At 44.6% G+C, this 24,303-nt stretch overlaps 1 protein-coding gene across 1 annotated transcript in view; it reads right to left on the bottom strand.

The window, feature by feature from the left end:
* LOC106612258 (protocadherin Fat 2) overlaps positions 1–23,575 on the bottom strand; it is a 74,890-nt gene extending 51,315 nt beyond the window's left edge. The window contains exons 1-7 of the mRNA XM_014213260.3: positions 23,314–23,575; positions 10,761–14,081; positions 9,955–10,266; positions 4,275–4,333; positions 1,654–1,764; positions 1,125–1,334; positions 605–812 (exon numbers count right to left, since the gene is read on the bottom strand). Of these exons, the coding sequence (XP_014068735.3) occupies positions 605–812; positions 1,125–1,334; positions 1,654–1,764; positions 4,275–4,333; positions 9,955–10,266; positions 10,761–14,064 (4,204 nt within the window). The 5' untranslated portion in view covers positions 14,065–14,081; positions 23,314–23,575. The remainder of the gene's footprint in view (positions 1–604; positions 813–1,124; positions 1,335–1,653; positions 1,765–4,274; positions 4,334–9,954; positions 10,267–10,760; positions 14,082–23,313) is intronic.
* Positions 23,576–24,303: the final 728 nt, after the last annotated feature.

Genomic DNA, 24,303 nt, shown 5'->3' with positions numbered 1-24,303 from the left:
CACGCACACACACCGCCCTGCACACAACACAATGCACACAACACAGCCCCCCTGTACACAACACACTGTACACAACACACAGCACACTGCACACAACACAATGCACACTGCACACAACACAATGCACACAACACACTGCACACAACACACAGCACACTGCACTCAACACAATGCACACTGCACTCAACACAATGCACACAACACACAACACACAACACACTGCACACAACACACGGCACACAACACACGGCACACAACACACGGTACACAACACACTGTACACAACACACTGTACACAACACACTGTACACAACACACTGCACACAACACACTGCACACAACACACTGCACACAACACACTGCACACAACACACTGCACACAACACACTGCACACAACACACAACACAACACTGCACACAACACACAACACAACACTGCACACAACACACAACACACTGCACACAGCACACTGCACACTGCACACTGCACACTGCACACAGCACACTGCACACAGCACACAACACACAGCACACAACACACTGCACACTGCACACAACACACTGCACATCTCCACACGTCAGAGTTACTGATGTTAGTCCCCACCTGTGATGTCGTACCACAGTAGCCTCTGTGTCTCCGTGAGGATGATCCCCACCATGTGAGTGACAGGATCCGTCTCCATGACAGCGAAGGTGAAGTGTGGCTCGTCAAACGTCAGCAGATCGGAAGTGGGAGTCGGCTTGGGGATCCACTCTACGTCGAGGCGAACTGTCGACGATCTCACCGGGCTCCCATGGTCCTTTGCTTTGATCTGACAGAGGGAAGGGTTGGGATGGAGAGGACAATGCTAATGTTATTGCGCTGGGGTGTGGATCTTTGTGTTACTCATCACAATATACGAGAACATGACAGGGTTGGGGTTCATCACAATGGTATTCACATGCAATTTTACACACTCCCTGCATGTGAATCAGAGCCATGAAAGAAGATGTGATTGTATTTGTTTAGGGATAGCAGGTGTGCTTAATTAAAGAGTGCTCCACCACTTCGTGTGAATGCGAAAAGCAGAAGAATCAGTGGGACATGGTAATTATGGTGTTCTATTATTATCTTGTCCACCTACCGTGAGGATGCTGTAGTTGCCTGCTGTAAAGTCCCCCCGTGCCGTCACCACCCCAGTGTCTGGATGGATCTCAAACCTCTCGTTCTGGTTGTCCTGGAGACTGAAGGTGACCTCAGCATTAGGCCCTTCATCGTCATCCTGGGCAACCATCCGACACACCTCCACCTGTGGCCTCACACCCTGACCCCTGTGTTGCTCAGGTAGTTTGACCTGGAAACAATCAATGATTCAATCAGTCACATTTATTTACAAAAGCCCTTTTTTTACATCAGCAGTTGTCATTTAGTGTATGGCATCCTATTCCATAAATAGTGCACTACTTGTTACCAGATCCCTACATGGTCCTTGTCAGAAGTAGTGCACAATGGAATTTTACCAATCAGATCAGCTCTGAAAAAGATATGATGTGAAAAGATCTGATGTGATTGGTCAAAATATCAATGAGTTGAAAAAAATATCAGAATTGTTCTGCCCTATGTAGGCTGCGTTTATAAATGTAGGAAACCCCAAAGAGCCAACAAAAGCAGACCTGGAAGAGCTTGTGGTTGAACTGGGGCCTGTTGTCATTCTCATCCAGCACCTGGATGATCACTGTAGAGGTGGAGCGGAGAGGAGGGGCTCCGTTGTCCGACACTATCACCTGAGAGGAGAAGAGGGGGAAGAGGGTTTAGTCTAACAGTAGGATGTGGAGGAAGAGGGTTTGGTCTAACAATAGGATATGGAGGAAGAGGGTTTAGTCTAACAGTAGGATATGGAGGAAGAGGGGTTAGTTAGTCTAACAGTAGGATATGGAGGAAGAGGGTTTGGTCTAACAGTAGGATGTGGAGGAAGAGGGTTTGGTCTAACAGTAGGATATGGAGGAAGAGAGTTTAGTTAGTCTAACAGTAGGATATGGAGGAAGAGGGTTTGGTCTAACAGTAGGATATGGAGGAAGAGGGTTTAGTCTAACAGTAGGATATGGAGGAAGAGGGGTTAGTTAGTCTAACAGTAGGATGTGGAGGAAGAGGGTTTAGTCTAACAGTAGGATATGGAGGAAGAGGGGTTAGTTAGTCTAACAGTAGGATATGGAGGAAGAGGGTTTAGTCTAACAGTAGGATATGGAGGAAGAGGGGTTAGTTAGTCTAACAGTAGGATATGGAGGAAGGGGGTTTAGTCTAACAGTAGGATATGGAGGAAGAGGGTTTAGTCTAACAGTAGGATATGGAGGAAGAGAGTTTAGTTAGTCTAACAGTAGGATATGGAGGAAGAGGGGTTAGTTAGTCTAACAGTAGGATATGGAGGAAGAGGGTTTAGTCTAACAGTAGGATATGGAGGAAGAGGGTTTAGTCTAACAGTAGGATGTGGAGGAAGAGAGTTTAGTCTGTCGAGGATTGATCGAGATTTAAATTAAATTTAAAAAGTTGTATGTATCATAAATCACATATACACTGCTCAAAAAAATTAAGGGAACACTTAAACAACACAATGTAACTCCAAGTCAATCACACTTCTATGAAATCAAACTGTCCACTTAGGAAGCAACACTGATTGACAATAAATTTCACATGCTGTTGTGCAAATGGAATGGACAACAGGTGGAAATTATAGGCAGTTAGCAAGACACCCCCAATAAAGGAGTGGTTCTGCAGGTGGGGACCACAGACCACTTCTCAGTTCCTATGCTTCCTGGTTGATGTTTTGGTCACTTTTGAATGCTGGCGGTGCTCTCACTCTAGTGGTAGCATGAGACGGAGTCTACAACCCACACAAGTGTCTCAGGTAGTGCAGCTCATCCAGGATGGCACATCAATGCGAGCTGTGGCAAGAAGGTTTGCTGTGTCTGTCAGCGTAGTGTCCAGATCATGGAGGCGCTACCAGGAGACAGGCCCGTACATCAGGAGACGTGGAGGAGGCCGTAGGAGGGCAACAACCCAGCAGCAGGACCGCTACCTCCGCCTTTGTGCAAGGAGGAGCAGGAGAAGCACTGCCAGAGCCCTGCAAAATGACCTCCAGCAGGCCACAAATGTGCATGTGTCTGCTCAAACGGTCAGAAACAGACTCCATGAGGGTGGTATGAGGGCCCGACATCCACAGGTGTGGGTTGTGCTTACAGCCCAACACCATGCAGGACGTTTGGCATTTGCCAGAGAACACCAAGATTGGCAAATTCGCCACTGGCGCCCTGTGCTCTTCACAGATGAAAGCAGGTTCACACTGAGCACGTGACAGACGTGATAGAGTCTGGAGACGCCGTGGAGAACGTTCTGCTGCCTGCAACATCCCCCAGCATGACCGGTTTGGCGGTGGGTCAGTCATGGTGTAGGGTGGCATTTCTTTGGGGGGCCGCACAGCCCTCCATGTGCTCGCCAGAGGTAGCCTGACTGCCATTAGGTACCGAGATGAGATCCTCAGACCCCTTGTGAGACCATATGCTGGTGCGGTTGGCCCTGGGTTCCTCCTAATGCAAGACAATGCTAGACCTCATGTGGCTGGAGTGTGTCAGCTGTTCCTGCAAGAGGAAGGCATTGATGCTATGGACTGGCCCGCCCGTTCCCCAGACCTGAACCCAATTGAGCACATCTGGGACATCATGTCTCGCTCCATCCACCAACGCCACGTTGCACCACAGACTGTCTAGGAGTTGGCGGATGCTTTAGTCCAGGTCTGGGAGGAGATCCCTCAGGAGACCATCCGCCACCTCATCAGGAGCATGCCCAGGTGTTGTAGGGAGGTCATACAGGCACATGGAGGCCACACACACACTACTGAGCCTCATTTTGACTTGTTTTAAGGACATTACATCAAAGTTGGATCAGCCTGTAGTGTAGTTTTCCACTTTAATTTTGAGTGTGACTCCAAATCCAGACCTCCATGGGTTGATAAATTGGATTTCCATTGATTATTTTTGTGTGATTTTGTTGTCAGCACATTCAACTATGTAAAGAAAAAAGTATTTAATAAGATTATTTCTTTCATTCAGATCTAGGATGTGTTGTTTAAGTGTTCCCTTTATTTTTTTGAGCAGTATATTTTGTGAGCAATGTTCTTTATCAAGACTACACACGTTATGGATAATTGACAGTCTAGTTTAAGCTCTCATGGTTAGGCCTTTTAATGATCTCATAAAAAATGCACATGTTGTTTAATCACAAACAGGTGTCTCAGTCTCACCTCGACACTGTGCTCAGACTTCAGTTCCCGGTCCAGAGAGGTCAGAGTGCTGATGATGCCTAAGAAAACATAGAGGGGAAGTGGGGAGAGAGAGGGGGGGAGAGATGGAGGAGATGGGAGGGAAGGAGGAAGAAGGAGCATTGTCATCAAAAAGGAATCTTTCCCACATGGACAGCAGTAGCAGGGTAGTTCGACGAAATGAGTGTCTTTTGAGTCTGATATTTTAAGTAGAAATTGTGCACCAATATTTAATTGTATTTTTATTTATTTATTTTATTTTACCCTTATTTTACCGGGTAAGTTGACTGAATACACATTCTCATTTACAACAACGGCCTTAAGAATAGTTACGGGGGGGGGGGGGGGGGTATGGGTAGTGACCACAGAGAGTCAGGACACGCGTTTAATGTCCCATCCGAAAGACAGTGCCTTACAAAGGGCAATGTCCCCAATCACTGCTCTTGGGCATTGGGATATTTTATTTTACACCAGAGGAAAGAGTGCCTCCTACTGGCCAACACAACTTCCAGCAGCATCAAAACGTTTCTCAGCATTGAAGCTCCCCAAAAACACAGTGGCCGCCATCATTTTAAAATGGAAGAAGTTTGGAACCACTTGACCTGGCTGCCCGGCCAACATGAGCAATTGAAGGAGAAGGGCTTTGGTCAAGGAGGTGAACAACAACCTAATGGTCACTCTGACAGAGCTCCAGAGTTCCTCTGTGGAGTTGGGAGAACCTTCCAGAAGGACAACCATCTCTGCAGCACTCCACCAATCAGGCCTTTATGGTAGAGACGCTAGACGCAATCCACTCCTCAGTTTAAGGCACATGATAGTCCAATTGGACTTTGCCAAAAGGCACATAAAGGACTCTCAGACCATGAGCAACAAGATTCTTTGGTCTGATGAAACCAAGATTGAACTCTTTAGTCTGAATGCCAAGCGTCATGTCTGGAGGAAACCAGGCATTGCTCATCACCTGGCCAATACCATCCCTACCGTGAAGCATGGTGGTGGCTATTTTTTTCAGCGGCGGAGACTGGAAGACTAGTCAGGATAGAGGGAAAGATTAACGGAGCAAAGTACAGAGAGATCCTTGATGAAAACCTGCTCCAGAGTGCTCAGGACCTCATACTGGGGCTAACGTTCACCTTCCAACAGGACAATGACCCTAAGCACACAGCCAAGACAACGCAGGAGTGGCTTCGGGACAGGTCTCTGAATGTACATGAGTGGCCCAGCCAGAGCCCGGACTTGAACCCAGTCTAACATCTCTGGAAAGACCTGAAAATAGCTGTGTAGCGACGCTCCCCATCCAACCTGACAGAGCTTGAGATGATCTGCATACAAAAATGGGAGAAACTCCCCAAATACAAGTGTGTCAAGCTTGTAGTGCCATACCCAAGAAGACTCGAGGCTGTAATCTATGCTAAAGGTTCTTCAACAAAGTCCTGAGTAAAGGGTCTGAAAACTTATGTAAATACTAATATATATTTTTTTACATATTTGCTAAAATGTCTAAACCTTGCTTTGTCATTATGGAGTATTGTGTGTAGATTTATGGGGGGGGGGGACGATTTAATCCATTTTAGAATAAGGCTGTAACTTAACAAAATGTGGAGAAAATGCACTGTATGTCTCTGAGTGTAGTTTGAAGGAAGTTATTAAATAGCACTAGTGTTAGCATTGGCTTGCGAAACTACCTCTAATTTCCTTCATATTGGTCATGGAGAAATAAAAATGGTATCCATGAGTTCATCTAAATATATCTGACTCTGAAAAGATCCCGACGTATCCCCTTGATATAAGGAATTTGATATGATTTATACTTTTACTTTTTATACTTATGTATAGTCTATCAATTACATTTACTTTTGATTCTTAAGTATATTTAAAACCAAATACTTTTAGACTTTTACTCAAGTATTATTTTATTGGGTGACTTTCACTTTTACTTGAGTCATTTTCTATTGAAGTATCTTTACTTTTATTCAAGTATGACAAATGGGTACTTTTTCCACCACTGCCTTTAATAGGCACTTACTATAGTCATTTTGTTATAAACCTCTTGAGATAGGAAAACATGTTTTTTATTAAGTTGAACATGTGCTCTTTGTGACAGAATTGTAAAATTAGCTGAAATTAAAAAAAAAAAAGTTTTAACCAAGTTACGCTTCTCAAAAGGCACCGAATTAGCGGAATGACCCAACACACCTGTCACTGTCTGAGCCCCAGGCAGCTGGTTCACTCTTCTTCCTTTCCACAAGTCTGTTTTTCTAACAGTGTTTATTTGGCTTTATAGTGTTCACGGAAGAAACCTCTGAGAACTTTCCAGAGCCTGTTATTTTCAAAAAATACTCAGCCTTTTAGGCCTGTGGACACTTTACTATTATAATGTGTGTAGCAAGAGCCAATACAATCAAGCAGGTTAACATCTTTCATTTTGAATGATGTTCTGGAGTCAGCTCTGCAGAGTGGTCACTAGCTGGCACAGCCACAAAGTCATGAAATCAGATTTTAAACCTAACCCTAAACTTAACCCTAACCTTAACCACACTGCTAACCCTAATGTCCAACCCTAACCTTAAATTAAGACCAAAAAGATCATTTCGTTTTCACAAATTTTACAACACAGCCAATTTTGACATTGCAGCTAAGGAGCTAAGGAGAAATCGCTCAGTTCTCCCCCCAGGACAAATCTTTTGACAATAAACCTCAACCTGCTACAATCTGACTAGGTATCCCACTTTCCCTCTCCCCTTTCCCAATCTATCCACTGATAAGCTATCCAACTATATTGTCATTTGGTAAAGATTTCCCATGCTGCTTCTGTTCCTTTAGTAGGCTAATTCTCCTGCCATTCTGCTTCTGTTCCTTTAGTAGGCTAATTCTCCTGCCATGCTGCTTCTGTTCCATTAGTAGGCTAATTCTCCTGCCATTCTGCTTCTGTCCCTTAAATAAGCTAATTCTCCTGCCATGCTGCTTCTGTTCCATTAGTAGGCTAATTCTCCTGCCATTCTGCTTCTGTCCCTTAAATAAGCTAATTCTCCTGCCATTCTGCTTCTGTCCCTTAAATAAGCTAATTCTCCTGCCATGCTGCTTCTGTCCCTTAAATAAACGAATTCTCCTGCCATGCTGCTTCTGTCCCTTAAATAAGCTAATTCTCCTGCCATGCTGCTTCTGTTCCATTAGTAGGCTAATTCCTCTGTTCCTTTAGTAGGCTAATTCTCCTGCCAAATTAAAGCGACTATGAGATCAGAAAACCTGACAAAACAGGTTACACGACTGGTTTGGACTTTTTTTGTCGTTTGTGTTAAAATCTGGGTGAGGCTGTCTGGATTGCAGCCTGAGTTGATATCAGAGTTCGGTTCAGTTCACCATCCGACTGCCCCAAGTGACACCCCAGGGACTGATTACCGTGTGTGTGTGTGTGTGTGTGTGTGTGTGTGTGTGTGTGTGTGTGTGTGTGTGTGTGTGTGTGTGTGTGTGTGTGTGTGTGTGTGTGTGTGTGTGTGTGTGTGTGTGTGTGTTGGTGGGGGGGGTACGGCGGGGGGGGGGTGGAGTTGCCCTTCTCTGCTTGGTCTCCTTGTAAAGAGGTCTCTTCACCTCATAGGGTTTTGCTGGGATAGCAGGTAGCCTCAAGGTTAGCGCGTTGGGCCAGTTACTGAAAGGTTGCTGGTTTGAATCCTGGAGCCCACAAAAAATATTTCTCTGTGCAGTTATTCCCAATTTCTCCTGGGGTGCTGGACAATGGTGACTCCACCCCCTGGGGGAGTTGGGATATGCAAGAAACGCATTCTGTTGCACACTTCTATAACTGAATAACAGGACAAATATAAGCATCCGCAAAATTATTATTTATTTTATAGTTTGGGCTTTTCTGTATCTTCCAGCTGGTAATACAGCTATACTGCTTGTATTCAAAGGTATTATTGGTTCTTAACTGACTACCTGCTGGGACATCACTACAGATACTGTACTGTGTGTACTTTGCTGCTACTCTCCTGAACTGAGATCTTAGTCAGACTTCTCTGAGTCATGTGTATCCTGTTCAGACATGAGGAGCACAGCTCATATCCTCTCACAAGGAGCATAAATCTACCATGCTGTTGAGTCATAGAAGTTGAGGTTTCATCTTATTGATAGTGTTTTATTCCACCTATACTCTTCACTTTGTAGAAGAACAAGGCTTGTGTTGTAGTAATGAGTTTAAAGGCCTGATTTTCCTGTGTTTTATATACACTGAATGTACAAAACATTAGGAACACCGTTGTAAAATTGAACACCTTTTTACCCTCAGAACTAGCATCAATTTGTCAGGGCACGGACTCTACAAGGGGTCGAAAGCGTTCCACAGGGATTCTGGCCCATGTTGACTCCAGTTGGCTGGATGTCCTTTTGATACACATGGGAAACTGTTGAGCGTGAAAAACCCATCAGCGTTAGACACTCAAACCGGCACGCCTAGCACCTACTACCATACCCTGTTCAAGGGCACTTAAATATGTTGTCTTGTCCATTCACCCTCTGAATAACACACATTAACAATCCATGTCCCAGTTGTCTCAAAGCTTAAAAATCCTTCTTTAACCTGTCTCCTCCCCTTCATCTACACTGATTGAAGTGGATTTAACAAGTGACATCAATAAGGGATCATAGCTTTCACCTGGATTTACCTGGTCTAATATGTTCTATACTCAGTATAAATGAGGATACTGTCATTTTAGTGTAAGAGCTGTTTGAAAAGACCACCTGAAATTTCAGCCTGTTTTGGTGGGACGGAGTTTTGACATCACCAGGCCGTAATTGAGTTAATAGACCAATAAAATAGAGAGTTGCGAACTTTGCTGCAAATAACAGCTAGTTTTCAGTTTTCCCCTCCTCACTCAGACCACTCCAGGCAGTCTCAGTGAAACTAACCCGTGTCTTGATTACACTGGGGGTTTCTATAAAACATCTAATATATTGTACATCTTCCAAGGCATTAATGGAGCACCTTTTCAGCTTTAATCCAAACACACACACACACACACACACACACACACACACACACACACACACACACACACACACACACACACCACACACACACACACACACACACACACACACACACACACACAGAGAGCCCAGCAGAGACGACAAGTCGAGGACGGACGGACGTGTAGAAGCTTGTGACGTAGAGTTAATCTGGTTGCAATTTGTCCTGTCTTCAAAGGCCCATGCTATGTTGTTGTGTGACAGGCACTCAGCTGCATGACGAAACTGTCATAGATTTGGGGTTTAACTTTCTGTTTGGGAAGTTGTTCTTTTACTGCCCTCCCAGCCCAGACATGACTGCATCATTTGTTGTGTTTTTGTGTACATTTATAGGTAGAAAATAAGTTTAACCTTGGCCGGTTTTCACCACAGGTTATGACACACCCTGAGTGATGGCTGTGCACAGTGCTGCTGAGACATGTTATAATCTACCATTTTCTACTCAACTTGAGAAATTACAATGTTTTACAGCTAGTTAAACTTTATATTGAGATGTATATTTGACGTAGAGTTGTCAAATTTAATATGGACACAATATAGCAGCCTACCTTTCCTCAAAAGTGTTAAGACTAATAATACAGAAATAAAAACACCTTCAAATCACATCGCTCCATGTTTCCTTGTGAAATGTGTCAATTACCTGTCTTGGGTTCTATGGTGAAATACGTCCGCGGTGACTCCAATAACTGGAAGGTAAGTTTCCCCTCAGAGGAGCTGTCCACGTCAGTAGCAGTGACCTGAAGCACTGACTTGTCTTTAGGCATGTTTTCTAGGACGGAGCCGAAGTAGACCGGCTGGGACAGCTGGGGAGGGTTATCATTGATGTCCAGGACTTCCACAAATATGTCTGTCCAGGTCACTAGAGGGATGGTGCCAAGGTCTTTGGCATAGACCGATAGCCAGTAGTGTGGGACGGCCTCGCGGTCTAACGTCTCAGCCGTGCGGATTACTCCTGCAAAACAGAAGGAGAAATCGTTTATAATGTCATCCATCTGTATTTGCATTTTTTTTGCTGACAGGTGTGGTGATGAACAACTTTGTTAAATCATCTAGGTTTATCCAAAAATAGTTATTTGGTTAAAACTGGATGATACACTGTCAGGTTATAAGTATGAGTAATATTCTGAAAAAGAGGCCTGGTGCGTCAGTGCAGGTTCAGCACTATAATGACAGAGCATTTTTCCAACAGGAGTCAAGCATACTAATGAAACGTGATACTTTGTGAGGTCACAGGCTATCAGCTGTAAAGTATCCATTATGTAGGAACATAGACGGGTCCCAAGAAGCCTCGGGTTATTTTTTACATTGCTCATTACTATTATTACACACACACACACACACACACACACACACACACACACACACACACACACACACACACACACACACACACACACACACACACACACACACACACACACACACACACACACACACACCACTTACCTGTTTCCTCATCGATCATGAAAACTCCCAGGCCAGATCCATCGTGGATGTGGTACCTGACGACTCCATCTCTCCCCAGGTCCATGTCTGCTGCTGTCAGCATCAACACTGAGGTTCCCACAGGAGCGTCCTCCATCACTGAGGCCGCATAGACAAACATGGAGAAGACTGGCTTATTCAGGTTCTCATTCACATCCAGGACCTCCACCTCGATGAAACAGGAGGAGGAGAGTGACCGAGGAAGGCCATGGTCAACCGCTCGAACCGTCAGGTTGTAAGACTGTCTCCTCTCAAAGTCCAGTTCCTTCTCAAGGGTTAGAGATCCCGTTGACGCATCCAGAAAAAAGGCCCCATTCTCACTGTTCTTCAGGTTGTAGCTGATCTGTCCAGCGCTGCCCAGGTCTAAGTCGTAGCTCTCGACCCACAGTAGCACCGTCCCCAAGGGAACATCCTCTGGGACTTTGATGTTGTAGATCTTGGGGACGAACTTGGGAGGATTGTCGTTGATGTCCTCCAACATGACCACCAGATCGGTCATAGAGAAGAGCTGTGGGTCTGTTTTAGACTGATCTCTAGCCTCTATCTTCAGGTTATGTCTGGGAAGGGCCTCTCTGTCTAAACGATCAGACACCTTCACTTCGCCAGTGAGTTCATTGATCTTGAAAAGATCAGTTAAAGTTAGCATCGAATATAATATGTTTCCATTGTCCTCAGAGTCTAAATCTGTTGCGTGCACTTGGAATATCCTCGTGTCAACCTCCATGTTCTCTGGAATGTGCACGACATACCTGGATTGGTCAAATACTGGTCGGTTGTCGTTAACATCCAATAGATTCACAGCGAGAAATTTCCATGCTGAGGTTTGTGGGCTTCCTAAGTCATAGACAGTTACGTTCAAAATGTAGAACTCTTTGGTTTCTCGGTCTAAAGGACACACAAGCTGAAGCTCCCCAGAGAAAATACCAATGGAGAAACACCCGTCTTCATTTCCACTTGAGATAGCGTACACAAGCTTGCTGTTGAATCCAGTGTCGTTATCCGTAGCCTTGAAGTAAAGGATAGTTGAATTCAAAGGGAAGTCCTCTCTGATGTCAATAGTACTCGGGATGCCAGAGTTGAACTTAGGAGAGTGGCGGTTGATGATATGAACGTCCGAGAAGGATTCCTCATCCTGGAAATTCAACCCTGGCTTTATGGATTCAATCAGTTTGTCTGTAAGCTGTTTGAAAATCCCAGTCTCCTGACAACTGACGGTGGCTTCAGTGCCCTGGTTTACGACAGTAACAGTAACAACAGAGGGATCAGAGGTATGTTTACCATCTGTTGCTGTGATTCTGAGTCTGAACGAAGGTAATTCAGTCTCTATCGAAGCGGTGGGTATCTGTTTGATCAGTTTAATGACTCCTGATACAGCGTCGATGTCAAACAGTTTTTGGTCATTCCCTGACTCGATCACATATCTGAGCTGTTGTAGTTCATCCAGGTCAACAGCAGATAGCTCTGCGATTGGCTCTCTCACTGCTAAATCTACAGGTATGGTGGCATTGCATCCCACCTGCTCAAACAGAGGGGTGTTGTCGTTGACGTTGCTCATGGTGATCGTCACGGCGCACTCAGAAACATAACTGAAGGGACTGCCGCTGTCCGAAGCCCACACTCTGAGATGATACCACCTCTTCATCAACTCGTAGTCCAGATCCTCAGATGTAGAGATCACTCCACTGATTGGGTCTATTGTGAATGGGGAAGGAGCTGAGTTGGCTATGGCATAGGTCACAAAACCATTTCGGTCCCTGTCATCGTCTATTGCAGAGACTGATAGAACGCTGCTGCCTATAGGTACGTTCTCTGGTAGTGTGGCTTGGTATGAAGGTTTGGTGAATATTGGGGCGTTGTCGTTTTCATCAGTTATCTCAACGACTATATGGGTCTCGGCTTCGCCGTGATTCGCTATCACGTCGAATTCAAAACGAGACTTTTTCTCAAAGTCAAAGGACTCTGAGGTAACGATTATTCCTGTTTTGGGGTTAATCTTAAATTTGGGGCTATCAGAGTTACTTTTAATGTGGTATCTAACATTCAAATATGCCGGACTCACACTAACTCTGACCACATGTGTTTTTGGTGGTGAAAACTCACTTAGTGTGAGAATGTATGTGTCTTCCAGAAAGCTAAACAGGCTTTGTTTATAGGGAGGGATATGGATTTCTGAAACTGGAGAAACTAAAGGTGGACTGCTCTTGTCTTTAGCTTGAAGGGAGAGGTTTAATCCAGATGGGCTCTGAGACCAGTTCATTCTCTTGGTGGAGACCACTTGGAAACCATTGCCTTGCAGGCTGGATGGAATAATCTCAAAATACCTCTGTGGATCCCCACCAACAATACTAACGGACTCAACTGGCTTTACACCCGACTCTACATGGATATCAATAGTTATCTTCTCATCTTCGTCCTTTTGAGCTAGGACAACCGGGAGAGGTTTGATGATGGGGGCGGTTGAAGAGACCTTTTCTATGGTAACTTTAACCCTGGCCACGTTGCCAAACTTCTGAACCCCAGATATCTTCTTGGTCCTGTCCTCGGCTAATACAGTGAGATCGTATGTTTCTGCTCGGCTGTGGTTCAGCCTCTTGACGAGGATGATGGTGCCTGAGAAAGGATCAACGGCGAACGGATGGGCTCTACTCATGAAGGAGTAATAGAACTCAGCGTTACAGCCAATATCCGCATCCGTCGCACTGACCCTGACCACGCTGGACTTCAACGGAGCGTCTTCCCTGATGACTACGTTGTACGAGGCTGGGTAGAAGAGTGGTTTCAGATCATTGGTATCAAGCACCTGAACGAATACCTTGGTCCTGGCCTGGAAGTCGTAAGTGATTTCAGTGGCTTCAATGGTGAGAGTATAACTGTCTCTTACTTCCCTGTTTAGTGACGCAGAATTACTGCTTCGCGTTTTGATTCGCAGGATGCAGAAATCCCCTACTCTGACCTCCTCCGCTTTGAATAGGCCGTCGTCGTCTCCAGAGACGAGTTTGAACTTGATGTCCCAGAAAGGATCGGTCACTACGATACCCATCTTGATGGGACTCTCCACAGCAGTCCTGGGGGCTGAGTTCTCATTAATGGTGGCATTGTAGAGATGATAAGTGAACCTCATGGGAGAGCTGTCCTTTCCAAGCACCTTTCCCAAACTCCATTTTGTTGGTATTTTGTGATACTCGTTACTTGCTACTAGGTTTAGTAAGACTGCTACCACTAAGAGTAGTGTACTTGTGTCTGTTGTAACCATCTTCACTGTCATCACCAGGATCCTCAGCTCTGAGAGAGAGAGAGAGAGAGAGAGAGAGAGAGAGAGAGAGAGAGAGAGAGAGAATTAGATTTGAGTTCATATGGCGGGAAAAAATATACATCTTAATTTTATAATTCAATACTCTACGAAAATCACATACAAAATACATCTCTTTGACCAGATTGTGAACATATCAGTCATTTCCTTAGTGCCTGCTCCTGTCTGAGCAGTACAATGTGAGAGTAATGACCCAATGACACAGCACCACAGTGAAAGCCTGCTGTGAGGAATTTGTCTCCTGTTCTAACATGCCTTGACCAAAGCAAAGCAATACATTGTTTGATGAAAGGAAACAGCCTCAGAGCAGCATTAGACAGGTGGTGCCTTTCCCCCCATGTCATTATTCCTTTCCCTTGAGTGCAACAACTGATAATCAAATCATTATTATAAAGCCTTTGTCAACGTGTGTTAATAAAAAAGGATTTGTTACGTGATGACAGATGTAAAACAGGATTTGGTGGTTTGTTTCCACCTTTATCCAAACGTAAATAGTGTGTCTGTTTGTCTGTGTTCTGAGCGGTCTTCTGTTCAGCGTAGGCTGTTCTGACATGAACCATTTACTCCTAAATGTAAACACATTTAAAGCTCAACGATTCATAAGACTCATTGTGAAATATACAGTACGAACCCGTTCTCTAGTGGATAACAATAATTCATATATTTGCCAATAAAAATGAAAACTACAAATATTAAAATCATTAAGATTATATCAACAACTCAAAATAAATCAAATATATAATTGGCCTTTAGGTGAAATGGTCTAGTTTTTAGTGCTGTACTTGGCAACAATAAAGACTCCAGTATTCCTGCATGGTGATTTGACCTTCTCTCAGCACTTTAAATGCCTATAGCTGTTGCTTATCAGCTCCATGACTGCTACTTTTCACTTCTCTTACATCTGAAGTTTACCGGAGATATCAGAGAGATCTGGAGGGAGAGGACGCTTTATAAGCCGCTCCTTGAAAACTTACATAAAATACCTGTCAATCTCTTACTGTGGCGATGAACAAAATGACTGTTTACATAACTAACCTTTCACTTTGTCATCACTAGTAGAAAGTGATCGATCGTTTTGGTCCGTAGAATCATTACTAGCTTAGACAAACATGCTCATACAGGAACACATGGCTTTACAGATTATTATAAATGATGATTTGACTAATCAAATGTGATAAAATGAGTGATTCCTCAGCCATCTCTCGTAACAACTGCTAAAGGGGGGGGGTGACAGCCAGAGTCAGGTACAGTTCAAGTCGGAAGTTTACATACACTCAATTAGTATTTGGTAGCATTGCCTTTAAATTGATTAACTTGGGTCAAACGTTTCGGGTAGCCTTCCACAAGCTTCCCGCAATAAGTTGGGTGAATTTTGGCCCATTCCTCCCGACAGAGCTGGTGTGAGTCAGGTTTGTAGGCCTCCTTGCTCTCACACGCTTTTTCAGTTCTGCCAACAAATTTTCTATGGGTTTGAGGTCAAAGCTTTGTGATGGCCACTCCAATAGCTTGACTTTGTTGTCCTTAAGCCATTTTGCCACAACTTTGGAAGTATGCTTGGGGTCATTGTCCATTTGGAAGACCCATTTGCGACCAAGCCTTAACTTCCTGACTGAAGTCTTGAGATGTTGCTTCAATACATCCACATAATTTTCACTTCTCATGATGCCATCTATTTTGTGAAGTGCACCAGTCCCTCCTGCAGCAAAGCACCCCCACAACATGATGCTGCCACCCCCGTGCTTCACGGTTGGGATGGTGTTCTTCGGCTTGCTGCCATCCCCCTTTTTCCTCCAAACACAACGATAGTCATTATGGCCAAACAGTTCTATTTTTGTTTCATCAGACCAGAGGACATTTCTCCCAAAAATACAATCTTTGTCCCCATCTGCAGTTGTAAACCGTAGTCTTGCTTTTTTATGGCAGTTTTGGAGCAGTGGCTTCTCTTCTTCCTTGCTGAGCCGCCTTTCAGGTTATGTCCATATAGGACTCGTTTTACTGTAAATATAGGTACTTTTGTACCTGTTTCCTTCAGCATCTTCACAAGGTCCTTTGCTGTTGTTCTGGGATTGATTTGCACTTTTCGCAGCAAAGTACGTTCATCTCTAGGAGACAAAACGCGTCTCCTTTCTGAGCGGTATGACAGCTGCGTGGTCCCATGGTTTTTATACTTGCGTACTATTGTTTGTACAGATGAACGTGGTACCTTCAAGCATTTGGAAATTGCTCCCAAGGATGAACCAGACTTGTGGAGGTCTGATTTATTTTGATTTTCCCATGATGTCAAGCAAAGAGGCACTGAGTTTGAAGGTAGGCCTTGAAATACATCCACAGGTACACCTGCAATTGACTCAAATGATGTCAATTAGCCTATCAGAAGCTTCTAAAGCCATGACATCATTTTCAGGAATTTTCCAAGCTGTTTAAAGGCACAGTCAACTTAGTGTATGTAAACTTCTGACCCACTGGAATTGTGATACAGTGAATTATAAGTGAAATAATCTGTCTGTAAACAAATGTTGGAAAAATTACTTGTGTCATGCGCAAAGTAGATGTCCTATCCGACTTGCCAAAACTATAGTTTGTTAACAAGACATTTGTGGAGTGGTTGAAAAACGAGATTTGATGACTCCAAACTAAGTGTATGTAAACTTCCCACTTTAACTGTAGGTGTGTTTATCTTAACTAGGCCGTGTTGGTGACCTCGTAATATAATATGTAATTTAGCAGACACTCTTATCCAAAGCGACAGTCATGCATGCATGCATGGGGCTCCCGAGTGGCGCAGCAGTCTAGGGTACTGCACCTTGTGCAATCTATTGTGCAGTCCCTGGTTCAAATCCAGGCTAGTGATTTGGAGTCCCATAGGGCAGTGCACAAACAGCCCAGTGTTGGCTGCAGTAGGCTGTCGTTCACTGACTTTCCTGGTGAAATAATAATACAAAATATCTAATTCAATTTAACCTGATGGTGATCCTGGGAATTGAACCCACTACACTGGTGTTACAAGTGCTATGCTCTACCAACTGAGCTACAAAGGACCACAGTAATGATATTGTCTGTGTTTAAACAGGTCCTGTCATCTCTTTCAATTTGATGCCATATCAATTTACAGTCTTCAGATCATTCTAAACGAACCTTATCCTTTACATGAACATGGGTTGAGTCCCAAATTATTCCCTATATACAGTGCACTCTGGTCAAAAGTAGTGCACTATGTAGGGAATTGGTGCCATTTGGGACGCAGGCTGTGGACATGGCACTAAACCATTTAATTTTCAGATGTAGGGGTTAAAATGAAATGTTTGTCTGGCTGGCAGTGCTGCTGGTGGGTAAGATCTGAGGTCTGTCTGCTGTTAGCTGTGGGATGTTCTCCTGTTCATGTTCCTGTGTGTTCCTGCCTGTCTTCCTCCTCCTCATTCAAACCCCCGCAGTCACGACCTGTAGGTACACGCTCAGCCATGCTGCGCAGAACAGATCAAATTTCAACATCACCTCCATGGTATTGTACCTGTAAAGGTATTTATTTGGGGCAAAGTTTGCAGTGTTTCTGAGTGATGGTTTTTAACAGCTCATTGATCTCTCTCTCTTTCTCTGTCTCTCATCCCCCCTATCTCTCTCTCTCTCTCTCTCTCTCTCTGTCTGTCTCTGATCCCTCCCCGCTCTCTCCATCTCTCTCTCTGTCTCTCATCCCCCTCTCTCTCTTTGTATCTGTCTCTCACCTCTCCTCCCCTCTCTCTCTCTCTGTGTCTCTGTCTCTCATCCCCCTCTCTCTCTCTCTCTGTCTTTCTATTTATTTCTGTGAAATGTTATATTGCCTTGGGGCTCTATTCAATCCGTATTGTGGAAGTTCAGCAATCTGCAATCGTGCAATCTGTAACGCTTGTGATCCAGATTGAATAGAACTCTACATTGACTGTGCAAGGCACGATTTGGGAGATCTATTCAAACTTTTCACACTAAAAATACTGGTGTAATAAGGACTTTTGATCATTCATCTACCAATCCTTGAGGGTTCCTTATTCTCCATCTATATAGTAGAGTTGACGTGAATCTCTCCCCACAATCATCATCATCAGGCCTTCTACAATCATCTTCATCAGGCCTTCTTTTATTATAATTTAACTAGGCAAGTCAGTTAAGAACAAATTCTTATTTACAATGACGGCCTCCCTTGTTCAGGGACAGAATGACAGATTTTTACCTTGTCAGCTCGGGGATTTGATCTTGCAACTCTTTCGGTTACTAGTCCAACACTCTAACCACTAGGCTACCTGCCGCCCTTCTACAATCATCATCATCATCATTATCATCAGGCCTTCTATTATAAAGGGCTCCAGGCTTTTAACAGATCAAGATGTGTGGTTAGAATCTAGCTATGAGTCAACATGTCTTCCCACCAACAGTCATGCAGGAAATAAATGAATACCTACATGTACTTTTCTTTGGAAATTCCACTGTGCATTTATGTGTGTACGTCTTTTGAATCTTTGTACTGTGTCTGCCAGGCAACCAGGTTACTTTGGAAATACATTGTGGCAGTTATGAATTCCTTATACTACTAAATCTTTTCTCAAGTAAAAAACTTAATGTGAAGTGTTGTTGATTATGGTTATTCTAGAACACAATAAGCACATCTCACAGCATAGTGTATTTCATGATTCAGTACATTGGCTCAACTTGATCAAATGGGGAAGTGGCCAAATGTTCAATCCCAACCTATTTGTTGAGTTACAAAGTATTTCAGCAGCAGTAGACCTACGATGGTAAGTTATTCCATAGACCACTGCCCTGAGCCATGATAACACCCTGTCTGGACCAGTGAATTACCCCTACACCCAGTAACTCTGGACATCAGCCGTTAGATAACTCTCCCCACACCCAGTAACTCTGGACATCAGCCATTAGTTACCTCTACCACCCAGTAACTCTGGACATCAGCCGTTAGTTACCTCTACCACCCAGTAACTCTGGACATCAGCCGTCAGTTACCTCTACCACCCAGTAACTCTGGACATCAGCCGTTAGTTATCTCTACCACCCAGTAACTCTGGACATCAGCCGTCAGTTACCTCTACCACCCAGTAACTCTGGACATCAGCCGTCAGTTACCTCTACCACCCAGTAACTCTGGACATCAGCCGTTAGTTACCTCTACCACCCAGTAACTCTGGACATCAGCCGTAAGTTACCTTTACCACCCAGTAACTCTGGACATCAGCCGTTAGTTAACTCTACCACCCAGTAACTCTGGACAGCAGCCGTTAGTTACCTCTACCACCCAGTAACTCTGGACATCAGCCGTAAGTTACCTTTACCACCCAGTAACTCTGGACATCAGCCGTTAGTTAACTCTACCACCCAGTAACTCAGGACATCAGCCGTTAGTTACCTCTATCACCCAGTAACTCTGGACATCAGCCGTTAGTTACCTCTACCACCCAGTAACTCTGGACATCAGCCGTTAATTACCTCTACCACCCAGTAACTATGGACATCAGCCGTCAGTCACCTTTACCACCCAGTAACTCTGGACATCAGCCGTTAGTTAACTCTATCACCCAGTAACTCAGGACATCAGCCGTTAGTTACCTCTACCACCCAGTAACTCTGGACATCAGCCGTCAGTTACCTCTACCACCCAGTAACTCTGGACATCAGCCGTTAGTTACCTCTACCACCCAGTAACTCTGGACATCAGCCGTCAGTTACCTCTACCACCCAGTAACTCTGGACATCAGCCGTCAGTTACCTCTACCACCCAGTAACTCTGGACATCAGCCGTTAGTTACCTCTCCCCACACCCAGTAACTCTGGACATCAGACGTTAGTTACCTCTACCACCCAGTAACTCTGGACATCAGCCGTCAGTTACCTCTACCACCCAGTAACTCTGGACATCAGCCGTCAGTTACCTCTACCACCCAGTAACTCTGGACATCAGCCGTTAGTTACCCCTTCCACCCAGTAACTCTGGACATCAGCCACCCAGTAACTCTGGACATCAGCCGTCAGTTACCTCTACCACCCAGTAAATCTGGACATCAGCCGTCACTTACCTCTACCACTCAGTAAATCTGGACATCAGCCGTTAGTTACCTCTACCACCCAGTAAATCTGGACATCAGCCGTTAGTTACCTCTACCACCCAGTAACTCTGGACATCAGCCACCCAGTAACTCTGGACATCAGCCGTCAGTTACCTCTACCACCCAGTAACTCTGGACATCAGCCGTCAGTTACCTCTACCACCCAGTAAATCTGGACATCAGCCGTCACTTACCTCTACCACTCAGTAAATCTGGACATCAGCCGTTAGTTACCTCTACCACCCAGTAACTCTGGACATCAGCCGTTAGTTACCCCTTCCACCCAGTAACTCTGGACATCAGCCACCCAGTAACTCTGGACATCAGCCGTTAGTTACCTCTACCACCCAGTAACTCTGGACATCAGCCGTCAGTTACCTCTACCACCCAGTAAATCTGGACATCAGCCGTCACTTACCTCTACCACTCAGTAAATCTGGACATCAGCGGTCAGTTACCTCTACCACCCAGTAACTCTGGACATCAGCCACCCAGTAACTCTGGACATCAGCCGTCAGTTACCTCTACCACCCAGTAACTCTGGACATCAGCCGTCAGTTACCACTACCACCCAGTAACTCTGGACATCAGCCGTTAGTTACCTCTACCACCCAGTAACTCTGGACATCAGCCGTTAGTTACCCCTTCCACCCAGTAACTCTGGACATCAGCCGTTAGTTACCTCTACCACCCAGTAACTCTGGACATCAGCCGTCAGTTACCTCTACCACCCAGTAAATCTGGACATCAGCCGTCAGTTATCTCTACCACCCAGTAACTCTGGACATCAGCCGTTAGTTACCTCTCCCCCCACCCAGTGACTCTGGACTTCAGCCGTCAGTTACCTCTACCACCCAGTAACTCTGGACATCAGCCGTCAGTTACCTCTACCACCCAGTAACTCTGGACATCAGCCGTCAGTTACCTCTACCACCCAGTAACTCTGGACATCAGCCGTTAGTTACCTCTACCACCCAGTAACTCTGGACATCAGCCGTTAGTTACCTCTACCACCCAGTAACTCTGGACATCAGCCGTTAATTACCTCTACCACCCAGTAACTCTGGACATCAGCCGTTAGTTACCTCTCCCCACACCCAGTAACTCTGGACATCAGCCGTTAGTTACCTCTCCCCACACCCAGTAACTCTGGACATCAGCCGTTAGTTACCTCTACCACCCAGTAACTCTGGACATCAGCCGTTAGTTAACTCTACCACCCAGTAACTCTGGACATCAGCCGTTAGTTACCTCTACCACCCAGTAACTCTGGACATCAGCCGTCAGTTACCGCTTCCACCCAGTAACTCTGGACATCAGCCGTCAGTTACTTCTACCACCCAGTAACTCTTGACATCAGCCGTTAGTTACCTCTACCACCCAGTAACTCTGGACATCAGCCGTTAGTTACCTCTACCACCCAGTAACTCTGGACATCAGCCGTTAGTTACCTCTACCACCCAGTAACTCTGGACATCAGCCGTTAGTTACCTCTACCACCCAGTAACTCTGGACATCAGCCGTTAGTTACCTCTACCACCCAGTAACTCTGGACATCAGCCGTCAGTTACCTCTACCACCCAGTAACTCTGGACATCAGCCGTTAGTTACCTCTACCATCCAGTGCCACAGGCAGACCAATTACCTAAATGACTGGGAATGGACAGTATTGTATGGCCAGGTCAAATGTCTTCATTTTATTGAGTTGTTTTTTTTTACCTTTATTTAACTAGGCAAGTCAGTTAAGAACAAATTCTTTTTTAGAATGCCGGCCTCAATCTTGCAACCTTTTGGTTACTAGTCTAACGCTCTAACCACTAGGCTACCTGCCACCCCAGTACATTCATTCTGATGTACTGGACAAGACAAGGCCATTTATAGCACACACACACACACACACACACACACACACACACACACACACACACACACACACACACACACACACACACACACACACACACACACACACACACACACACACACACCTATCTATTGGTAAAGCACACTTTACAGTAACATCACAGTGCTGTCTCAGGTTATTCCAGGTTGAAGGAATGTGATGTATCAATAGGAACTCATCAACTCCTAGATGCTAATTTGTTTCAGGAATGAAGCAATATGAATGGAGGAAAGAACTTTACGGCCAATGGGAAGACAGGGAAGTCTCCGTCATGGAAACGGACGAGTAGGCTTCCAGGAGGTTATCTGATGGGCCATCCGTCTGTCATAGGTAATAAAGTTGAAAGTTCAGACCATCAGTGTCTTTTACAGATTTCATAGGTTGGTAGAGCATGGCATTTGCAACACCAGGGATTGTGGTTTTAATTCCCACGGGGGACCAGTATGACCAATTATTTTTATTTTTTATGATGCATTCACTACTGTAAGTCGCTCTGGATAAGAGTCTCTGCTAAATGACAATTTTTTTTTATTTATTGTCATGTAAAATACTGGTCAACACATCTCAGTGACAGAAGTCAAATTATCCTACTGGGGCCACATGATGCCACTCTTGGAAATATGTTTTTGTGTCAGTAAACAGGGGTCAACTAGGGTAAACAGAAGGAGGGACAACTAAGCTACAAGCTTATGAACAAAACTAGTTTATATAGAGAGTATTTGAGATTGATTTTTTTTTTTAAACCAGGCATTTCCTCCACAAACAAGTTTAGCTCAATTCCATGCATATTTCACAGCAATTACTTATCTCCCACGCAATGCATACAGAAAAAACTACAGAAAACGACTTATAGTGAATAGAAATAGTCCGAAATAGTGCACGATATGCAAAATGTTCCCACATTGGAACACACCCTAAGCCATGCCCAGACCGTTCTAGAAGCTGTGTTTCGTCAATAAAACAAACCATGATGACACTTAGCACACAGGATTAACAGTAAGTTTACAGTAACTAACTTGGGTAACACTTTTGTGAATAAGCCTTTATCACTGATTAGACATGTTTAGAAATATATTTTTAATCTGTTATAAATTATGAAACATGTTTTAATATGCTTATCATTTGTAAGACTTTAAGAGTTGTAAAAACGAACTAAAGTTGCACATGAATTCAGCTAACATCAGTCAACACTGACATGACAGAACATAAACTTACCCAAGGTGCTCTGAGTTGACCCCTTCTGAAATGAGTCTTATTATTATTTTCCTCCTTTATGCTTTAAGGATTTTGCAGATCCAGCAAAACGAGAGTGACAAGCACTGTTCTTCTTCCATAGTGTCTCTCATGGGAATCCCCCCCGAAAAAACAGACAATATTGTGAACTCTGTCAGTGTCAGTAGCCGGCTAGCTAACTTTACTCACATCTATTCCACTCAGGAGCTTTGCAGGAGAGTGCTAAGAGACTCCTAGCTCCCTGAGGAACTCCACGGTCCCCTCCCACTTCTCACACTGTCCCCTTCTCCCTCCCTCCCCCCTCCCTCGCTCCCTCCCTCCCTCCCTCCCTCACCCACACACACACACACACACACACGGGTGCCTGTGCACAGATTGTGGGCTGGTGCTTTCATGTTAGCCTTCTGGGCTGGGGCCAGATAAGTGCTCAGTGCTCTCAGGGCGTGTATTGAAACAATAGTTGTTGGTGTGCCTGTCCTGTTTGGATAGTCTAACTCGCAGGTTTGAGAAATTAAATCCTGGCTTGCTCTTATCAGCAAATAGCCTAAACACCATCAAGCAACATTATGGTCTAAACATTTAAATGCTGTTGCTGCATGATTATTTTGCTGCGACAACACTGATCAAATTAAGATCCTAACGAATTACGTGTCATTCATAGGAGAGGTTAATCTATCAGACACTGAGTGACAGCTAATAAGACCAAAACATTAGCTCTCTGTTAGCTGTAATGCCAATAGGTAATGATCTATTGTGGGCTGTAGTGCTGCTGTAGTGCTGTAGTGCTGCTGCTTACTACTGTAGTGCTGCTGTAGTGCTGCTGTAATGCTGTAGTGCTGCTGTAGTGCTGTAATGCTGTAGTGCTGTAGTGCTGATGTAGTGCTGTAGTGCTGTAGTGCTGCTGTAGGTAGTGCTGTAGTGCTGCTGTAGTGTTGTAGTGCTGTAGTGCTGTAGTGCTGCTGTAGTGCTGTT

This window comes from Salmo salar, chromosome 09, assembly GCF_965601325.2.
Source record: "Salmo salar chromosome 09, fSalSal1, whole genome shotgun sequence".
Classification (NCBI taxonomy): domain Eukaryota; kingdom Metazoa; phylum Chordata; class Actinopteri; order Salmoniformes; family Salmonidae; genus Salmo; species Salmo salar.
Note: the sequence above shows the minus strand (reverse complement) of the source record. Positions and strands in the feature narration are given on the sequence as shown.